The sequence below is a fragment of the Zeugodacus cucurbitae genome, chromosome 6 (assembly GCF_028554725.1).
Source record: "Zeugodacus cucurbitae isolate PBARC_wt_2022May chromosome 6, idZeuCucr1.2, whole genome shotgun sequence".
NCBI lineage: Eukaryota > Metazoa > Arthropoda > Insecta > Diptera > Tephritidae > Zeugodacus > Zeugodacus cucurbitae.
This window is the reverse complement of record NC_071671.1, coordinates 5,742,742-5,766,267: the sequence shown is the minus strand read 5'-3', so window position 1 is coordinate 5,766,267 and position 23,526 is coordinate 5,742,742. Positions and strand designations below refer to the sequence as shown.

The 23,526-nt window shown below is 34.1% G+C and overlaps 1 protein-coding gene across 1 annotated transcript in view; it reads left to right on the top strand.

Moving 5' to 3' along the window:
• LOC105210241 (spondin-1) overlaps positions 1–23,526 on the top strand; it is a 162,496-nt gene that overhangs the window by 124,587 nt on the left and 14,383 nt on the right. The window contains exons 2-3 of the mRNA XM_011181061.3: positions 11,856–12,244; positions 15,912–16,133. Of these exons, the coding sequence (XP_011179363.1) occupies positions 11,856–12,244; positions 15,912–16,133 (611 nt within the window). The remainder of the gene's footprint in view (positions 1–11,855; positions 12,245–15,911; positions 16,134–23,526) is intronic.

Here is a 23,526-nt window from a genome sequence, read left to right as displayed (position 1 = left end):
GGCTGAGCCAATTTTAAGATTTTTTGTTGGTTCTGTTTGATCATCAGAAGGCTTGACTTAAAAATGTTGTTCCATTATTCATATTTTATAGATTATTCGCTGTAATACTCGTCCGAGATTTGAGTTAATAATGGTTAAGAGGTTGCCACCTATTTGAAAATTTACTTAAAATTTATTTAATTGTTCAGTTTATTACACAGATGGTTCTAAATAAATAAAATAAAGATATTGCCACTTAGTTGAAAACTTTACCAGTTAAAAAAGTATGTAGATCGCCACCTTTTTAAAAAAAAGTTAACTGCTGCAATTTTTAATATTTCTATTATTTTATTCATTTAGTTTGACAGCCAGATGTCCGAAAAAAAATATAATTTAAAAAGTTGCCAACTGTTGAGAAATTTTAAACAGTTAAAATAAAGTTATATGTTGCCACATTTTTTTTTAATTAGCCAGTCCAAGTTTTTACTTTTTTATTACTAAAGGGTGATTTTTTTGAGGTTAGGATTTTCATGCATTAGTATTTGACAGATCACGTGGGATTTCAGACATGGTGTCAAAGAGAAAGATGCTCAGTATGCTTTGACATTTCATCATGAATAGACTTACTAACGAGCAACGCTTGCAAATCATTGAATTTTATTACCAAAATCAGTGTTCGGTTCGAAATGTGAAATCCGCTTTTTTATCGACAAATTTTGTTCAGCGATGAGGCTCATTTCTGGTTGAATGGCTACGTAAATAAGCAAAATTGCCGCATTTGGGGTGAAGAGCAACCAGAAGCCGTTCAAGAACTGCCCATGCATCCCGAAAAATGCACTGTTTGGTGTGGTTTGTACGCTGGTGGAATCATTGGACCGTATTTTTTCAAAGATGCTGTTGGACGCAACGTTACGGTGAATGGCGATCGCTATCGTTCGATGCTAACAAACTTTTTGTTGCCAAAAATGGAAGAACTGAACTTGGTTGACATGTGGTTTCAACAAGATGGCGCTACATGCCACACAGCTCGCGATTCTATGGCCATTTTGAGGGAAAACTTCGGAGAACAATTCATCTCAAGAAATGGACCCGTAAGTTGGCCACCAAGATCATGCGATTTAACGCCTTTAGACTATTTTTTGTGGGCCTACGTCAAGTCTAAAGTCTACAGAAATAAGCCAGCAACTATTCCAGCTTTGGAAGACAACATTTCCGAAGAAATTCGGGCTATTCCGGCCGAAATGCTCGAAAAAGTTGCCCAAAATTGGACTTTCCGAATGGACCACCTAAGACGCAGCCGCGGTCAACATTTAAATGAAATTATCTTCAAAAAGTAAATGTCATGAACCAATCTAAATTTTATGCGTTTTTTTTTTTTAAAAAGTTATCAAGCTCTTAAAAAATCACCCTTTATATGTTTTGCAGTTTTATAAACAGAAGGTTTTAAAATAAAAATAAAAATTTAAGAGTTGCCACCTGTTAAAAAATGTTAAGTCAAGAAATGTGTAACCAAAGCTATACTGACTATATTATTCTACTGTTTCAGTTTTATACACCGATGATTTCAAAATTGTAAAAAAATTGTATATACTGACCATATTATTTTACCTTTTCAGTTTTATGCACCAACGATTTTTAAATAAAAATAAAAATTTATAGAGTTGCCACCTGTTAAAAAGTGCCAAGTCAAGAATTTTTTTGGAAAAAGATATACTAATGACTATAATTCAATTACAAATACTTCTTTATGATAAAGATTTCTACCGAATAAGTTTTATTCAGAAGGTTGCCACCTATTTAAAAAAAATTAAATGTGACAATATTGGTGTCCATTGAAAGGTATTAGGAAAATGTTTGATGTACTTATATAGAGAAAGAAATTAGTATTGCTTTTTTTGGTATACTAGCAAGAACAGATTGCATATGATATATTTTTACCTTCTCTTTTCCAAATAAAAATAAAATATTTAATATTTGCTTGTAATATTTTAAATATAAATTTTTATTTATTTAGTCATGCAAAAAAAAAACTAGTCCCTCATGCTGCATAATCTTATTTCACTTCTTTAAATGTCTACTTTTTCTTCATTCACATTCCAATTAGAAGTTGAAAGTTGCCAATTTTTTTTCACTTCGCGCTCGCTGACAGCCACTTAAATTTCACTCATGAATAACTAAAATTAATTGTTGAGCTATTTAATTAAACACAAAGTACTTATACTAACGTGCCGTATTTAGTAGCATACTTTACGGCGACATGATGAAAGCGAAAGTTTGGCAGTATCAGCAAACAATATGCTAAGTACTACGCGATTGTCACACACATACAACACATTCTCATACATGTAAATGAAAAGTAGCAAAAAATAACAATAACAAAGTGTGAGGAAGTACGAGTAACTTTTAAGCGCATGAAAGTTGAAAAGTTCACGAAAGCGAGAAGGAAAAATTAAAATAAGCGCAAAGTGTATGTAGGTATTATGCATATGAAAAATAACAACAACAAACATAAAGCAAGCAATAGAAGTATGTGCATATATAGAAGGCATAATTTTGCAATTTTGGGTGAATTTTTGTAGAAAAGTTACTTATTATATTTTCTTCAAAAAAAGTATATATATATATATAGCTACAAATATAGAAAAATGCTATATAAAGCAAGTTAAGTGCCTTTTTGACTTGATGTCGCTGGTAGAAAAGGCCACCCACAGCGACTGCGCACTCGTGTAAGCGGCATGCATGCATGTGTTAGTGTTGGTGGTGTGGTGGCTGTCAAGCAAGTGAGCAGCAAAAAGTTAGTGAGTAAATTTTTAATTAATTGTAAAAGTTTTCGTTGAACATGAAAAGCTCATAAAAATGCTGCTTAATTCAGATTGCAAGCAGCGGCAGTGCAACTATGCAATAAACTGCAGGCGAAATTCTGGGTCAGGTTGGGTCAGCGCACAGTGATATATGAGGCGAAAATATTAGCCGAAAGCGAGGAAAGAAACTAAAAGTGCAACAAAAAATGCAAGGAAGCGACGTGAATGTGGAGGTAAATTTTTGAAAAAAATAAAAAGTAAAGTTCTTGGCATGTCACTTAAGGCGGAGGTAGGAAGTTGCTCATAGAATTTGTAAAACTCATAATTTAGCTGGACATTTTTGGTATGAAAGTGAAAAAGTTTGATTGTTTTTAATTCATTTGAGAGAAATTGTAAAAAAAAAAATAATTAATTAAAAAAAATTATTATTATAAACTGGTTGAGAATTACAAACGATGACTAACGAAAAACTGTCAAATCGAATAAAATATACTATAATATTTTTAAAAATCATATTTTTTTAATTACGCAACTATTTTGCATTGAATAATTGTTTTCAGTCATTATGTACAAATATTAAAAATTCTCTCATGACATATTTTTTTATCAAATTTCTTTTCTTCGAAAATGAAATATTTAACTTTTGAAGGTTTAACATAAAAACTAACCATACTTCCCTTTTTGGATAATTTCACTCATTGTCATGCCTTTGCCACCGGCCGTTGGAAAGAAAACTTCAATCTATATGTGTAAAAAATTAATTTAATCCACATCTTCTATGCTGTCAACTCACATAAGCTGCTCATGCAAGCAACATTCCTGCGCTCATTGTTGTCACACATTTGTGACGCGCTTAACTTTTATTAGAGTTGACTTTAACGAGAGCTAAGAGGCCAAGGATATTCCACATATTTACCTCAATAAAATTGTCTCACATACGATCTTTCGCATACACTTGCAACTGCATACAATTTAATGCCATAACGGGCGCTCATACACGCTCAAAATGAAATTTCACACTTTTGGCGCATAAAAATATTCTACGAAAATAAAAACACATAGTAAGAGTGAAAAAAAAAAATCGCAAGCAATACTGACAATGCCAAGTGACTGCTGTCTGACTACGACGTTGTAGAAAGAATTCCCCCTGTGCACTGGAGATTGTTAATGCAGGCAACTTGCGACTGTTGCAAGCAGCTGTTGCGCTAAGGGCTTATATGAGGGTACAGTAGCACATTCAAGTTCTTAGTGACCGATAGAGAAGTGGTATATATGCTTATACATGTATATATACTTTCTTATATGTAAGAGCTTGCATGTGAGTTTCTTATGTTATTTTCCACTTGCTGCAATGTGCCACTGGGTCACTGCTGCTTTTATGTCAATTTTGATTACATAATATTAAATTAATATAAAAATAACTTCAGTTCAAATTAATGCTGTAGTCGCAAAGGTTGAAAAAAGTTTATGAAAAGGAGAGAAGGCAACAAATGTGGGCATATTTAGGAAGGTATGCTGCTTAGAAATGAATTTCAAATGAACTAAGGTAGCAGAGTTTTTTGTCTAAAGTCTAAAGTTGCAAATTCCAAATTCAAAATTGAATACAATTTTTTATAATTTAATTTTTTATAATACTTTACTACAGAGTTAAACACTTCAGCCATATAGCCAGAGCAATATTCAAATAATAAATTAAATTAAAACTAAAACTAAAATTAAAATTAAAATTAAAATTAAAATTAAAATTAAAATTAAAATTAAAATTAAAATTAAAATTAAAATTAAAATTAAAATTAAAATTAAAATTAAAATTAAAATTAAAATTAAAATTAAAATTAAAATTAAAATTAAAATTAAAATTAAAATTAAAATTAAAATTAAAATTAAAATTAAAATTAAAATTAAAATTAAAATTAAAATTAAAATTAGAATTAGAATTAAAATTAAAATTAAAATTAAAATTAAAATTAAAATTAAAATTAAAATTAAAATTAAAATTAAAATTAAAATTAAAATTAAAATTAAAATTAAAATTAAAATTAAAATTAAAATTAAAATTAAAATTAAAATTAAAATTAAAATTAAAATTAAAATTAAAATTAAAATTAAAATTAAAATTAAAATTAAAATTAAAATTAAAATTAAAATTAAAATTAAAATTAAAATTAAAATTAAAATTAAAATTAAAATTAAAATTAAAATTAAAATTAAAATTAAAATTAAAATTAAAATTAAAATTAAAATTAAAATTAAAATTAAAATTAAAATTAAAATTAAAATTAAAATTAAAATTAAAATTAAAATTAAAATTAAAATTAAAATTAAAATTAAAATTAAAATTAAAATTAAAATTAAAATTAAAATTAAAATTAAAATTAAAATTAAAATTAAAATTAAAATTAAAATTAAAATTAAAATTAAAATTAAAATTAAAATTAAAATTAAAATTAAAATTAAAATTAAAATTAAAATTAAAATTAAAATTAAAATTAAAATTGAAATTGAAATTAAAATTAAAATTAAAATTTGCTTATTTTGTTAAATATTTATTTTCATTATTCTTCCGTTAATATTATTTTTTCCTCAAGTTCCGAAATTTTTCACTAAAATTTTATCAAATCTCATTATTTATGAAATAACAACAACAATTTTTGTTGCTTATGTACACACTACATAAAAACTGATTGTTTCCACTAATAAAACTAACCAACCCATTCACATGACCGCGCGTGCTACATGACGTATACGTAACATAAAACAGCGCCATCTCAAACAGAGAAATGAAATTTCTCTCACAAAGGTCACAACACGCGTTACTCATACGCCACGCGGTACTCTGAAGTAATTCGCCTGTTATGGCAGCGCTATTGGCTGTTTCTTTTCATATCACGCTTTGTTTTTTTCTATTTTTCTATTGCTTTTGTTGCTCTAACAATTTCTACTCGTTATTGCGCTGTGTATGCGCTTAGTGGGGAAATTTTTCAATTTCAACTTGAGAAAAATTGCAATTCTCCAATGTACAAATGCCACGGCTATGGCAATGGTTATGGCGAGTGTAGAAAATGGAAACATATTTTTAACTTTTACCGCAAGTAAAATCTAAAAAAAAAGTTTGGTAAAAGTGGGAAAAGAATTGCATGAAAAACTAGTAATATTTTCGAGCGTGCAAGGCGAGGCAAAGAATGCAAAGTTCATTTGAAAGTGGTGAAAAATTAAAAAAAAAAAAACAGAATAGTTGTGGCAAAACTAAGCAGTCAAGGCTGTGCGGGTGGAAAGTTGAAATAAAAACAAACGGGCAAAAACAAAATATTAAAAAATGAATAAAAAATAAAATTATGAAATTCTTTTGTTGACTTCACTGTTACTTCTGTAACATTCTCATAGTTCAAAGTGCTTTATAACAATAAATAAAATACAAATTGTTACTTTTGCAAATGACAAATTAAAAATTTGAAAAGGAAAGTATTTCGATAAAAAAAGTAAATTTTATAAAAACCAAAGAGCAAAAATGTGTTAATGTGAAATATTGCAATAGTTTGGCAGTACTTGTTCTCATTGTTTTGAAGTATGCAATTGATAGCCTACTAACTTTGTGGAAACGAAGCTCTTTATGATGGAACAATGCGTTTTTAGCAATCATTTGAAATTTTTTTCGATATATATTTAAAAAAAAGCATTGTTGCTTTGATTATTATTTCATGTTACTTGTTGGTATATAGGTTAAACAATGTGAGTGCCTTGCAATGTTCGGTGCAATCATGTATGCAGTTTTGTTTTTCGGTATTGTGGTAGTCAATAAAAGCTAGTAAAATTCACTTGTTTGTTGAGGTTTAGTAAACATTGATATCGAAAAACTGAGCATTTATTGGATAAAGCCTTGTTTAACAAAGCCAAAGGTTTTCAAATCGAGTAATTCATAGAATTTTTTCGTAAAATATATTTTTAAAGAAAATATTTGTGGTAATGTTAATGTACACAAGAATCTCATTGGTCTCGTTGTTTGAAGGAAAATCATTTAGTGAGAGGAGTGGGATAAGTTCGAGGTTAAAAAACACACAGTGATAGGTATCTATATGGATGGATTTAAATTAGATAAACGTGTGGAAGGTGGTGTCTTTTCATAAAAATTAAACACCAGAATTACCTTCTGACTATCAGATCACTACTCGAAAGCCTCATCGAGTTGACAGGAGGGTGCTTACAACAAGATACATATGTATATATATTTATAGTTAGTTAGACAAACAGCTTTGAAATAGAGAAAGAAAGCTTACAATTCGATGCCAATAAAGTGAATAAATAAATGTCACTGGCCACTTGTAGACACTTCATTGATAAACATTTCATTGATCGGGTTGAGTCCCGATGGAAACTATTCATTTCTTGCTCAAAGAGCAGTCAAATGTGGCCTGAATGGAATAATGGGTCTCCTAATATCCTAGATGAGTCATCTGTCATCCACTCTACCTAAATAAAACCCTGTACAAATACTGCAAAGTGGTTGTAATTCAATCGATCATATGAAAATTGTCGAGATCGTACTCAAGTCCAGGAACCGCCCCAGCTTCTTTATATAAAGATTTTCGCTATTCTAGACGATTTTAGAGTATAAAATATTCGGTTACAACCGAACTTAGCCTTTTCTTTCATGATTTTAATTTGTGAATGTTTCCAAGTATATATTTCAACCTCGCTACATAGCCTTGCATTTCAAACGACGCGCTCATCTAATGAGTACACATTCATAAAGACATACCAACTATTATCTGCAAGCACACACCTTTCCACTTATTTCGCAGTTTAAGGTAAAACTTGCTGCCTTTGCTGCATGGACTTGATTTCGCACACATTTCTGTAGCCAGTGCATTTCTCAAACGCATTAGAAAGCGCGTTGCAGCATTTAACTTGCAGCAGCTAGCACATACAGTTATCTATACAAGGTATGTTTGTATGTGTGTGTGCATTGTAGGCAAAGGGTTGCTGGAGCAAAGACTAGCCACGACGTGACGTGAAAATCTACGAAAATTGCGTGCATTTGCAAATTATAATGGTGATGAGTGTGATGATAATGAGACAAAGCGAACAAAGTGCAAGCAACCGCAAATGTGCACACACACACACATACAAGCGTGCTTGAATTCATTTAGAAGCCAGCTGAACTGTAAATCAACATTTAGCTGGCATGGAAATGGAGGAAATAAGATAGCAAATGTTAAAGATAGTAAATTTGCTGGGTGAGCAGGTGGGCGTGGCACACATACAAATGCAAACAAAAGTCATTCGAGGCATAGAGAGGATTTTCCGCATTACAACTTTATAAAAGAGAGAGTGTACATGCATATAGCTGTGCTTTGTTATACAGCTATACCTAGTACATATATATGTAAGTGTATGTGTCTGTTGCTGCTTAAGCAAACTACACAGTGCTGCTTGTCTAAAAACGCTTTGCCACAAAATTAAGCGCAAGCAGCAGCAAACGTGGTCGTAAATTGCGCTTAAATTACCAAAACGCTTGCACATCTTAACCGCAACTCGCACACACACACAGACATATGTATGTATGTATGTATTTAGCTATAGCAAAGAGTGTACGTAGTATGTAGCTATGTGCTGGTGTGCATTTGCTTCACAAACGTTGAAATTAATTTCTGATTTAACACGCTGCAGCAAAAGCGAAACTTGCGAATTTGTGCACAGCGCACTTTGCCAAGCAGCACTTTTTTTTTGCCGTTTGCTGAAATATTTAATTTAATTTATTGCGAGCGCATAATCAGCGAAAGCGAAATTGCTGCAGGAATTCTCATTAAAAGCGTGGTATGATGCAGCAAAGGGAGTGTTTTGCGCATATAACGGAGGCAAAAAAATTATAAAATATATTTAGGATGAGTAAGAAGTAGCGAAAATGAAAAAAAAAAATTTTTTTTCTGTGTCTTAGAAAATGGATAAAATTAAATATTAAATTATTTAATTAAAATACATTTTTCAAAAACACCACTGACAATTTTCCGGAAAAAAATTTAAAAATAAATTACTAAAAAAATTTAAATTAATTGTTTGAACAAAAATAAATATTTTAAATTAAATACAAAGGAATAGAATAATAGCCCAATATTGAATTTGCAAGTTACATAAAAAATATAATTTATTGTATAGATTTTAGAAAAAAATTTAAAAAACACAGACAGTTACAATTACTGGTAACTACAGGCTTTTCAATACAAAACTTACTTTAATTTACATATTTTTTGTTGGAAGTTTTTAGAATTTTCGAAATTTTTAAATTACAAAATATAACAAAAAAAAAAAAAAAATTATTTTTTATTTAAATAATATTAAAAAAAATAAAATTATTTTTTTCTTTTATATATATTATTTTCATTTATATGTACATAAATATTTAAAAACATGTTTTGAAGTAATTGTAATTAAAAAACGTTAAAATAATAAATAATTTTTAGGTTAGGTTAGGTTAGGTTACTCTGGTAGGCTATAAAGCCGCACATAGACCAGTTTTGGTCCTTTGCGATACCAGATGGAGTGCCGTCACGTAGTTAATGAGCTGTAATCATCCTTTAGGATGCCTGCGCTTGTTGCGAATTTCAAAGGGCTTTGCGGCTTCACCAACGAAATCTCTTCCAGATTAACGTAATGTGTAGCCCCCAAATGCTGAAGCCGTTGTCTTGAAATTGCAGGACACTCACAGAAGAGGTGCTCCTTTGTTTCTATGGGACCTTGCTCTTGACATTTCCTGCAGTCTTCGCGATCTATCACCCCATCTTGTAGGCGTGCGCCGCCACAAGTCAGCAACCAGTGAATATATGGTATATTCCTACATTTGCTTCTATCGAGCGTCAATAGAAATTTCGTGTACTTCTTATCTACCGCCTTTCACATAACTTTTGCGGTTTTGCATCCCGGCATATTCTTCCAGCGCGCTTTGAACTTTTTTACCAAGTTTCTGTCTAGATCGTCATATAGACAGTGCAAATGTTTATCTACGTTGATCATGCTTTCAGATGACAGTTTTACGCCTCTTTTGGCAATCTCGTCCACTACCTCGTTACCCTCTATGGCCTTGTTGCCTGGCACCCAGTAGAATTGAAGTCGCCTATTTCTGGCGAGCTGTCCTACCACACAAGACACTTTTGGAAGATGTGCTGAAGGAGGATATTACATTGATTACGCTTAAGGATAGCTCAGCGGCTTTTCCAACTGAAAATTTTAGATCATTAAGAAAATGTAATTTGTAATTTACATTTTTAGATTAAAAAAATTTTAACAAATGTATTTTTATTTAACAAAACAATTTATTGAAATCAAAAAAATTTTTAGTTTTTTTTTTAGTACCAATTATTTAAAGTTAATTTTCAGAAAATAAGCTTTTAGTGTTTTGAGTACCAAAAAAGTGTATAAAATTGAAAAAACTATTTATACAAGTATTAATACATTACTAAACAAACCGACAATTTTTTTTTTTGAAAATTATTTCCTTACAAAAATATTAAATATTGTAAGCTGTATAAAAAAATTTAAAAATTAATAGTTTTTTGTATTTTAATAATTTTTTTTATAATTTAGAAATTTATTTATTTATTTTTAGCGAATTTTATAAATTTTTCAAATAAGAAATTTTTCAAATTTAAACAGATCGAAAACTTAAAAAATCATAATTTTTGTATTTTGAAAATGTATTTTATAATTTATAAATTTATTTATTTTATTTTTTATTTTTTTCAAACAAAATTTTTTTAAAAATTTTATAGAAGTACGAAAGCTTTAAAATATATATTTTTTTCAATATTCTAATTTTTTTTTTTAATTATTAAACAAAGTATATTTTGAACATTTGTATTTCTAATATGGGTATTTTTTATAAAAGACCGTCATGTAAAATACCTTCAGATAGAGGCATGCCTATGCATTTCTCCCACCAGCATACATTCGATATTGCATGAACACCTGGCCGTAAAAAAGGTTTGTTCTCGTTGAATCCCGCACAATTTGACAATCGCTCAAAAAAAGGCTCAAAAAAAGTGCTTCGAAAATTGGTTTGAGCGCATGCAAGAGTGTATAAATCTTGATGGAGAATATTTTGAAAAACAATAAAACCATTTTCGTTGATAAATATTCCTATTTTCATTATTAGGCCAGAAATATATATAGCAGCCCGCGTACATATATTTATTTATATTTTTTTAAACACATAAATGAGCGACAGAAATTATTCTATGTACCTATTATTTGTATTACAATACTTTAATTCATAAAAAATGCAAAATTTCTGAATTTGCCCAGAAGAAACACCCTTTACTATAAAATACATTTTTAATCTTTTAGTGCAACATTTTGAAGCATACTTTTGGGATTGAAGACTATTTTAGCAGCTTAATAAATGTGAACAGCTCAAATATACTCAATGCTGTTTGTTATTATTATAATTGCCAAACAATTCTCAGCTTAAAATGACATATTTTAAACCCTTTGCCTTATCTGCGCGCTTAACATTTTCTCACTTTTCCATTTACATTTTCAACATCTAATTAATTAAACATGCTTCATCACACAGCAAGTTCGTTGAACTGCATTCAATTCAACGACTTCAGTTGCCGTGCTTCCGCAACACTTCAACAACCATTGGAGTTGGTAACTGACCTAAATGTCGCGCACAATGACTTTTGCCCCACCCACATTTCAATTATTTGCATTGTCTTAGCCGACCAAAGCAAACACTGTCATCGTTTCGGCTTCGGCTTTCTGTGAATAATTTGCGTAATACTTCACTCTTTCTAATTTGTCGCCATCCTTTCCAGCGGTCCGCTTTGGGCGCACAGATCCACCTCGACCAACACTTGTCGCTCTGCTCATTTCTTGGCTTCACTCTTCGCTTGCTTTGTAATACATTTTTAATTGTGCGCTTTGACCGAGCTGGGCTGCCGGGCGCTTAATTAATTTATTCTTATTCATTCAATATGCGGCGCAGTACACTTAAGCTCTCAACTCACACTCTCCCACTCCCTTTGACCACCAGCTCACTGACTTTAACTACAACTCTCTTTTTCTTCTTCCTACTTACAGGTCGCACCCACGACTCGTCTTATGCACTCTTTCACATCGGCCAGCAGGCAACGGCGGGTGTTAAACAATTCGCTGAAACTGGCAAAAGTGATTTGCTGGACAGCATTGTTGGCGAACAACAACAACAACAGATGCAACATCAACAACAGTTACAACAACTGCAACAACAAAATGTCGCTAACGGAAATTCATTTGCCGGCTTTGTGCCAACGGCGAACGCAGTGAGGGGTGAACGCAGCGTTTTCGACGAGTTCAACATACCAGCGGTGCTGGTGGGCGACGGCCGGCAGGAGACGAAATTCTTTGTCGACAGCAATCACAGTATGGTGTCGCTAATGACGCGCATTGTGCCATCACCCGATTGGTTTATCGGCGTCGATTCGTTTCAGGTGAGTGGCATGGCGTAATAGACATGTTTCCAGCATAAACCGCTCGCAGGCGACTTAGTATACTTAACTAATGGTAAATGAGCGAAATTAAATGGCAGTTGTTCTAAAGTGGTGCGAGTTGTATAGTAGACTAGTTGAAAGCTTTAGGCGTTAAAGCGCTCTTTGCTAAATGAAGAATAGTTAATGGTCTAATGGTAGACAAAGGTGCAAAGGATCAACATAGATTAAAGTAGTGTGCGAAAATGAAAGTGCATTGTCAAGGATTTATACTTCAAAGCATCACTTTAAATTAAGATTTATTACTTCTTCGGGAGAAAATTCCAGATGGGTCGGTGAGATCACTCTGAAGAAGTAGATATCATGGTACCAGTGGTAATTATGAATCGGAGTAGTGGCGATACTGGCCCCAGTAGGTCCAATAAGTCTGCAAAGAGAAGTCTACGAAAGAAACCATGAAATTTTTTGGAAAATTCCGATTTGTTTCGCGTCACAATCTCTTTTTAGATCGATACACTTTGTCTAACGATCGAAGCTCCGACTGAAAAATAAGTTTTTTGAAGGTCCGTAAATTAGCCATTCATGGCGGAAGACCTCTTAATTCCTTACAAATTTCTACCCGGCCAGTGACTTCCTCAAATTTGTAAACAAAAGAAAGTCGCTCGGGGCCAATTCTGAAGACTTAGGACTTCGGAGGATGACCGAGTAGTTTGTAACCTAATTCGACCAATGTGGTCGTCTGGAGAGCGGTTGATGGGGATTTCTTCTTTCGCCAATTGTGGATACTTTTCTGCAGTTCTGAATTTTAGAAAATGGTGACTTTTCAGGTCCATAGGGTAGTCTTGATCTCTTCCGAGACGGTTACCCGTATGGAATCTACAGTTTCGATTGTCCCTTCGCTTTCTAGTGTGTACCAGTGGTTTTGCTCGTATGTATCGTAGACGATACGAAGCGAGAGAGAAATTCCTTCTGCTATCTCGGTCATCTGCAATATCCCTGTAAGGTGCGGTTGTCCTCCATAAACCACAAGGCTTAGAAATTAGTGGTTAGTTTAGAGTTTTGATGGAGATAAGATTAGTTCGATGAAGGGGAAATAGTTGCTATGGTACCGGTGCTAAGGTTTCCGGGAGCACTAAAGGGTCATAACGAACTATAAGTATGCAGAAATCTTCGAATTTCACAGCATATTAAGCCCATGCCTGCTACATTCTCATAAGATCCTGCATGAAGGCACATTCAAACTGCTCAACTAAATCCTTCGCCTACCTCATAATTATTTATACAATGTACCAAATTTGCATGCATTATTCATGTGCAGCGAAGCATTATAGTCGTCTGTCATATTGCATACACCCAGGCATAATAATATATAGTATAAGACGCTTTCCTTAGCCGCATGTGTGCAGCGCAAACACAAATTGTCAATTGTCAAACCAATTTATTAGCAGCGACATTAATGCATATACACCACAAGCACCGCAAGCGTTGGTGGTTACCGACACGCTGAGCTGATTATTGATGTGAATGAGCGGTGAATAGCAGACGACAGCCGGCGGAAGCGCGTTCACGTTTCGCATGCAGCAGCCGCGCAGCAGGGCTAAATACGCAGCGACAATGTCATTAAGATTATACACAGCAACAGTAACGCTGGCTGAGGAGCAGTGGCGTAACAACAACCACATAGAAGCAACAAGCTTGCAGCTCGCAAGACAAAGCAATCAAATTAAATGCGACGTGAAGGTGACGGTGAAGGTAGTCATAGGTGGTGATCAAAATTGTTGTGGTATGGCATGTGAAGACGTCGAACAAAGAGCTCACGTGTGAAGGAGGCCATGTAAATCAGCGTCCAATGCAATAACTACACAGCAAGTATTTGTAGGTTTCAAGTGGTCTGGTAATAACTTGAATCTGAAAGGCGACGTCAACGTCTGGCAGGCCATCATGATACCTCTTACTCGTACTTGATAACGAGTGGTAACATCAATGTCCGCAAAAACTCCACCTTCCACATTGCAAACTGTCAGTTCGACATTTCACTCATCCGCTTAGGCAGCAACAAGCTGTGGCACTAACTCGTGGCAAGCAATGACCCTACCCTCGTCTACTATCCTTCGCCTTGTATACTCTTACTTACTGTCGATTCTTGGCGATTTTTGTATGACTAGTATACAACAACAACACAAATAAGCAACAACGTCGTCTATACGATGTGTCTACAATGTCAATCAATGGCTTTCAGCTTCAATTGCTTTCGATTTGTATTTGGATTTTGATTTCAATTTGATTGCTTCTATCTGCGAACTGGCGACGGCATCCGGCAAATCATGCACCCAGTCCTCTTTTGCAGTCCTCTTCTACCAGCTCTCTTCTCTTCACCGCGACTTTCATTTCACAAGCGCTTCACAGTGACCAACTCTACTTTTTATACAATCACTCTGCTGACTACTTCGCCCTTTACATACTACTATTTTGCTTTTCTCTTATATGGTACTTCCACTCAACTCAAGTCCCCCACTCCACAAGTTACTCATACTGTTGACCCACCGCCCATTCAATCGTTTTTGCATTTCATATCACTCTCACTAATGCGATTTGTGCCGATTTACATTAATAGCATTGACATTACATATTACACATTTATTTTATGTCTGCATAGCATACACTTAGGCTCATACCACGTATTTTCTGCCGCGCGCAATGCATAGCATTATCGATAGCCTTAAGCTGACAGTAATGCTTTTCCAATTAATGGCGACGACATAGATTGTTAGCAAATATGCGTACTTAAACTCATTGGTGAGCTTGTGGTAAAACATTATATTTGTGTATTTACTTTATATGTGTACGCGCTGAAAAGTATGCTTTGTCATTACGACTTAGACGCGCTACGCTGATCTGTAGTATTTTGGAGTGGAAAAAAGTAATTGGATTTTCTATTTACTCGAGAAATGAAATTGTATTTTTTTTTTACTTTCCCGTAATCATGCTTGCGCATGACGAATGTCTCATTTTCACTTTCATCGAGGGATTTTTTCTGCTTGTAAATTAAAGAAATTCAAATGAGTTTAGGGGAGTGGTAGCATATTTGGAAATGATAGCTGAACTGATTCACTGTTGAAGTAGAGATTTTATAAGATTTTTCTAAAAATAAAAAACTTAAATATTGCGCCTAAAAGTGTGCTAAAATATGTATTGTCATAATTAGCTGAGAATTAGCAATGTTTTTTATAACCGATTATCTGCTAACATTCGATAAATTAAGTCTAATTTAATATTTAAAAAATTTTAAATATTTAATACGCCTAAATGTAGGCTTGTGTTTTTGGATTTGTCATATATAATTCTCCTTCGAAAAAAGTTTTGTAAATATTATTTAAAGTTTGACTGGAGTGGATTAATGTAGTATTTGAAGGCAATTTGTAAATAATATATTTCATGGCGCCTAAATGTATACTTCATATTTTACAAAATCACTCTTTTAAAAATATTTGTTTGCTTTAGAGTGAAATTTATTATTTTTTGATGCCCAATTGAAAGATTCACTATCTAATTTCAGATCAAATTTCAGATCACTGCATTAACTTTTATTCGTATTTTAACAGCTTTCCGCAATCTCACAGCAACCAAGCACCTATAAATAATTGAATTATTTGCATTTAATTACTTACAGCTCTGCGTCGGTGGCTCATGGATTGATACGGTGACCGTTGAAATGGATCCGCTGGATGCGGGCACCGATAATGGCTTCACCTTTACCGCACCCAATTGGCCGACATCGCCGCAAGGTGTCATCTATCGTATCACCTCACGCTATCCAGCACACCCGGCAAGCAGTTTCTTCTATCCGAAGAGCAAACGTTTACCGCCGATAGCGACATTTCAATTCATTAAGGTAAGCGAGCACGTGGCATGGGTGAAAAATATGTGCGCGCATAAAAGTAGGCAATGAAAATTGGTAGTGAAGCGAATGCAAGCGTTTGCTATATACTTTTTTATATATACAAAATATTATATATGATAATAATACATATGAGAGTTAATGTTAATAATGTATGCCATTTGCTTCGTTGGGCCGGCTGATTATGTTGATTAATTGAGCAACAACAACAGCTGTCGGCTTGGCAAGGCTGTGACTGCTTGTATTTTTTTATATTTTTTATATTCCTGTTTTTTGTTTTTGTAACTCACTGGCAGCTGCCACCGCACTTAATTAACAGCAAATCAGTTGCACTTGCCACACGCAACACTTAACGCCGGCCAATATTAATGTGTGTGGCACTCACACTTGCCAGCAAATCTATTTTAATGTGGCATGAAAAAGCGGCTAAGGCAGTGATAGACGTGCAACTGAAATGGCATAGAATAAAAATGAGCACACTAATGACCCATTAACGGCATCAGCCACCTTAGCTATGAGGCATATATGGTCGATTTGTATGCGTGTCTGCAAAAAATAAAATGAAATATATATATTTATATGCATTAGCTGCCAGTGGCAAGCGAACACGCAACATTTCCTGCCACAAAAGCCTACGCGCCGTGCCGTTATAAGTCACATGAATACACACATATATATTCACATATGTATATATGCATGTGCTGCCATCTAACTGATGTACATTCCGCTAGAGTTGCAAATAAAAAAAATATATTTAATTACACAAAAATTGCATGTTAAATGTAGGTGCTGTGATTCAGCCAACGCACACGCTGAATCTATATTATATAACACACATAAACATACACACACACACAGACTGCTTGACTGCCCTTTCGCAACGAGGACATCCGCTTAATTACAGCCTGTGGCACAGCTTACGTTGTTGTAAGCGGCGTGTTACAGCTTGTGTGTGTGTGTGTGTGTATTCGTCGTAAACTCGTGTGAAGTGGGCGTAAATTTCACGTGAATGCGTGTGTTCTCGTTGTTTTAGCAATAAATATTGCACTAAGGGGACATTAAAAAGTAGTTTAGCTTTTTATTTAATTTTTTTTTTACGTTCTAGGTAGCGCTTTTATGATTTGTTTGTATGCATTTAACTGCTGATCATAGCTATTAAGTTTTTTACTCCTTTGTTATGCGGCGACTACTGAATTGCTGAAAGCTTTATGGTTAGCAAGCGTTGAAATGTAATTTAGGTAAATAATAAAGTTAGAATATTAATTTTTATGTTTCGAAATAATTGTTGTTGGTTGTGAAATTTGAGCATATAAATTTATAAGCTGCTTGTGCTGTTTGTTTTTGTTTTAGTAGAAGCTTTCAAAATGAATGGTGTGCCAATTATTGAGATATACTCAGTTAGAATTTCTGATCTTCTCAGTACTTTGAACTTCAATGAGAAGGTAGAAATAATCTATACGAACGAATAAACCTTAACAGAAACCTTCTCTTCTCAACCACACTGAGAGCTCGATATAGCTTTTATTTTGGAAAAAATCATTAAAATTCCCTCTCATTTAGAGTCAACTTGTGTCAAATTGTGTCTTATGAATTATTTTTATAACTGCAATCTGTAAAACATGAGAGATTATGTTTCAGAGCAAAGCCAGATCGCATTGTAACTCAAAAGAAGCTCCGAGCGTTAGATAGTAGGGAGGTTCTGTTATATCCGCCTTATAGCGCGGACCCAGAATTAAGTGTTTACTATCGTTTCCGGACTGTTGCGAACGATTTCGCTGGTCAAAAGGTCTTCTCAAGAGAAGCTTGTGTAAATCGACTATCAAATCCTTTTGTCAATATGGAAGAGGCATTAGAGTGGCATTAGTATGAAATTATATACAAAATGGCAATAAATTGTGATTGTGAATTCATGTTAACTATATATATTTCCTTTTATGACCCTTCATATAAAAAAAAAAAAAAATTTAAAAAAAACGTAATTGCTAAATTGATGACTCGTTGACTCTAAATTATGGCTCTTCCTATAAATTATTTAAAAAAGAAATGAATTGCTAAATTTTTATTTCTAACAAAAATACATTCTTTCCGACCTTAATAGTCTAATGAGAAAACTCCGTTGCCAAAATCATAAGCAAAACTAAATTTAAATGCAATCCCTTGCCTTCATTAGTGAATCAGTAAGAATGATAATGATTAATTGACACAATAAAGCCTGAGATTTGTGAGTACAATGCGTGAATTCCCCAGCAAACAACGCAATCAGAAGAAATTCAATCAAAAAGCAAGCATTTCAGTTGATCGAGGTCGCATGTTTGATGACCACAGTTCTATCCAGTTGGGAGCTGCAGGAAAATTACTATAAAATATTGAAATTGACAAATAAACAAAGGCTGGTTGAAGTTTATAATATATGTATAAGTATACAAAAAAAAAAAAAACAGGGTGAAACAGTATATAGTTGTATAAGAAAATATATATATAACTTATTTCAGAGAAATGCCACGAACTCAAGTATATTTATTACCCTTCTAATTTTGACAAAAAAAAAAAGCTTTGGAATACAGTTGTTTGTTGTATTTTTTTTATAGAACACGCATATCTAATTTTTTTTTTTAATTAGACAGCTGTCATATTTATTTGAAAATCTATATTACCTAAGTTCGTTGCATTTGTATCACTCAGTAAGCTTTTATGAAGCTATATATTCATTTTCAAGTGTCTTAGTTTACTGATTTTCAATCCACAGCTTATTTTTATAGAGATCTTAAGTAAATGCCACTATATAACAATATGCATCACCCTGTATGTCATTATACTCCTATCTACATATCCATCAAGTTTGGTTTATGAAGCAGCGTGTATGTGCCACTAATGTTTAGGCAAAGGTCACTTTAATTAACTCGATTGAATTTCTGAAACTATGCTCTCACATAAGCGGAAACGCCTAACAGTATGCTTGTATATACAGCTTACGTATATACAGCAATTTTGTATGCCAATCTGAAGTCCCTCGAGCATCATGTAGATTTCGCATCACTTTAAATGCTGAGTGACCACCATAAAATAACTGGACCAAAAGCAAAATTGCATGCAAATGCCCATTAAAGTGCGCACCACACAACCGCAAATGTCGGGCAATCTACAATGCCTCTTCGAAAAATGCCAACGGAGACAAATAAAAGAGGAGTACATAAGCAAGAAAAACCAAACTTTACTACCGACATGGCTTCATTAATATAACTCAATGTCGATGTATGAAACTGACATTTCTTCGAGTGTGTGTATGTGTGCCGTTACTTTATTTTAGTGGGCGCTATTTATGTCCACCACTTCATGTTAGTATTTGTGTGGGTGTGCTTTGCGGTGGTCATTCCGACGAGTGGGCTCATTGTAATTATACAAACGCCTTCAATTTCTATTTTACGACCGCATGCGAGCTGCCAGCTGAGGTACAAAGTCAGTGATGTGTGCTGATATTGCTGGTGTGTGTGTAGAATGAAATTCGGCAACTGACGCAGCAGCCGCCGGCAGCAGCAGCAGCAGTAACCGCAGAAGACTATATAACCATCCAGCCGACTCATAGGTATTTATGGCATGCTGCGCGGAAATTGCGGGGTTTCGCAGAGAGTTTGTGAATTGTGCCCAAAACCGCATTTGCCAGCTCAGCAATCTACATTAAATGTGCGGCCCAGAAGCGTTGAGCGGTTTACGTGGTCCGTAGTCGGCGTTTGGGAACGCGCGCAACTTCAATCATTTTAGTGGCATCGGGTGGCACAGCATTGCATTTATTATGTTGATTTGTCGCATAACCGCCGGCTGAAGCTCAGTCTTAAAGCGGCTAAATTAGTATTCGGGATTTTGGTGTGTTTAATCAGTTAATAAGGGCTAAATCGGTATTATATATAATATTATATATAAGGTTATATGTATATATAACAATGATCTGGGTAACAAGACGAGTTGAAATCCGGATGCCTGTACGTCCGCCCGTTTGTTTGTCCATCAGTCGGCATATCGAAACAAAACTTTGCACAAATACTACATTAATAATAAGCCAAAAATGAGCAAAATCAGGTCAATACTTTTTCTATATATGCCTCATATACGAATTTCCTAACATCAAGTGCACTTTACATCGTACATATCAGCTAATAAGTGATAATATCTTTCTTAGCAACAAGTGAAGTGAACGTATAATCTTTGATGGAATGTAGCTTGGTGGTAAAAATGAGAAAAATCGGTCCAGGAATTACCCCAGCTTAAGAATGGGAAGAACATGCATAAAGGAGGCGAGACGTCCTCTTTTTTTTGGGATGGAGTAAGGCCTAGGTAAAGGCCATAGTTATGGGTTTTTTACGATGTAGAAAACTGTAATTTATGAGTCTAGGAGGTAGCTATTCTGAAAGTGATTGTCGTCATCTTCGGCTTCTTGTTTGGGATAAAGAAAATTCTCTCAAAATAGAACGACGAAAAAGAATATGACTCAAACCAAAAATAGAGAGAGGTCGTGCCCAAATAACTAGAAAAATATTGACATATCTATATTAAACATATCTCAGGATATATACACCACATTCATTACATTATTTTGATTGCCACACTTCGAAAGAATAAGAGCGAAAGAGAAAAGAGAAACATTTAGGGTCATCAGTTTGTAAGAATGATAAGAAAAACATTTAGAATGTAATCAACCGTATAGAAAGAGAGGGTTAGTGGTTGGTAATCACTAATAGACGAAGTACCGTATACACCGTCTTAGCACTGCCTAAATAAAGCAGTACCAAAAATAACTGCAACTAATGTTAAACCAAATCAAAATAACTACAGCAAATCTTCCAAATAAAAAGCGTAAAAATAAACTAATATAAAGAAATCCAAAAACACAACAGCGCCTAAAAGCACGCAACTGGCATTTAAGCACAAGGAAAGACTGTGTGTATAAACAAATGCTTGTCGGAAAATTTGCACAGATTTGTTTGTTTAGTGAACGTGCGTCAATCTTTATACCCCAACAACACCAACAAACACACAGAAGCACTGTCGTTGAGCTGCCGCCTGGCGTGCGCTATATATGTACAGCAAGCAGCTCATTTACACATTCCAATCGCACTTAATCTCTGCGGCAAGGAATTTCCAGCGTTGCAATAATCCAGCGTCGGATATACGCATTTTCACAGCAAGCGGATTACAAGCCAATGCGGACGGGTGTTGCCTGCTGCGTGGAATTGGTATTGCCTTGAACCGACGGCTTACTTTGCTCATTTCTTTTTCTTATTTTTTATATTTTTCGCGCGCTGCGGTTACTCCTTTGCTGTAGACGAGATGACAAGCCGCTGTAGAGGCGTGCAACTTGTGCTTTATATGTATATATATAGGTATATAAAAGAATTTCTTCAACACACACAAACAACAAATGTAAACAAACAAATAAACACGTTTTGTGCTCAGGCATTTGCGTAGCGCGCTCGCTGACAAGTGCAAAAGTGTGAGAGAGAGGCATAAACTTTGCAAAACTTCGTAAGAAAGTGTGCGGTCGATAGAAATTGCTAAGCCACGACAAGCAAATTGCGATAAAAGCCATGCTATTTTGCACAGCCGATAACGGTAAAAATGTGATGGCAACCAGCGGCAAATACTTCAGCAACAACTGTACTCATACTAAAGTCAACAAAAACGCCTCAACCACAATAACAAAATCGTTAAATACTTTAGCAAACTGCACAGTGCTGGCGCGCTGTGAAGCTAAAAACAAATTAAAATGCGCAACAACACGCTGCTAATGCGGCGGCATCTGGCTGTCAGACGCGCCAACTACTTGTGGTGCAAATTATTTAAAGAACATCATATTCTTTAGGAGGAAGGTGTGTGTATGTACAGACACATGTGGTAAGCATTTATGTAGTTATATGTGTTTGCTAGAAATTTGTAGGTGAAACTCCAAGTATTGATTTAGCAGAACTTCGCGCGCAAAACACAAACAAAAAGTTTAGTAAAGTGAGCATTTATTTATTTTATTGCAATGTATGTGGTGGAAAATGTTTGGACGAAAGTTTTATAAGCAGCTAAACTTGAAATTGCAGGAGAAACAGTGAACACAGGGTGCTCCAAAAGCATTTTTTATATACTTCAATAAACCTCAATTACAGATTTATGTCAGATACTGTAAAAATGTGATTCGAAAAAATTTCATACGAGGGCTGCTATATATATTTCTGGTATAATAATGAAAATAGGAATATTTATCAACGAAAATTGTTTTATTGTTTTTCAAAATATTCTCCATCAAGATTTATACACTTTTGCATGCGCTCAAACCAATTTTCGAAGCACTTTTTTGAGCCTTTTTTTTTAAGCGATTGTCAAATTGTGCGGGATCCAACGAGAACAAACCTTTTTTACGGCCAGGTGTTCATGCAATATCGAATGTAGGCTGGTGAGAGAAATGCATAGGCATGCCTCTATCTGAAGGTATGTTACATGACGGTCTTGCATTATCAGTTCACGTACGGCATCGTGTTTGAGCGAGCGTCGGCCACGATTGAATTCGTTGTACCAGTTTTTTACAGTGCTGTAGAATGGTGCTTCATAGCCAAATCAAAGATTTTAGTTCATCGATGCACTCTTGTCGCGATAACCCACGTCGAAAGTTGTGAAAAATGATCGCACGAAAATGTTCACGAGTTAATTCCATTTTTTGGCCGAGATGAATTTTTAAATTCCCTGTAAATAAAACAATTCACGATTAAATGATAAAACTTTCTGAGTGATGTTATGCTAAAAAATGTCCAACTTTCCAATGGAAATGTCAGATTGCACCTGACAAGACTTAGTGTTGCCTAGGCCAGAAACATATATATCAGCCCTCGTATATGGTCAACACTCTATGGAACCTGATTTCCAAAACTAGTTTTGAAGAAGAATGGAAAATAATTTAGAAACATTTTTTTATAACTAGATCTCCCTAGAGTTAATGAGAATAAGCTTAGAAATAACTATTTAAAACAAATGCGAAAAATTCCATCAAACCCTCGAGCAAACTGTATAGCTTTTAAGCCGCGAGGAAATTGGCCCTAGAAATGAGCACCATCTAGCTGTTGATATTAAATAAATCGTAGAAACAGTTAGTAGACATTTACGAAATATAAAATATTCAGAAGGGTAAATAAATTGCCGTTATTAGTGCTCTTAATAACAACACTTTAAACTAATTGGTACCAGCGCCATCTAGCGGTAAGAAATTTTTATGAGATAGGATTTCTCATGAAGAAATATAAGAATATAGAAATGTCTAAGTTAAGTAATTCGTTCAAATATAATGTCGTGAAATCTTATTGTAGGATATAGTGGATGTCTGTCGATGTGCCTGTCTTTAGGACGCACACTGTGA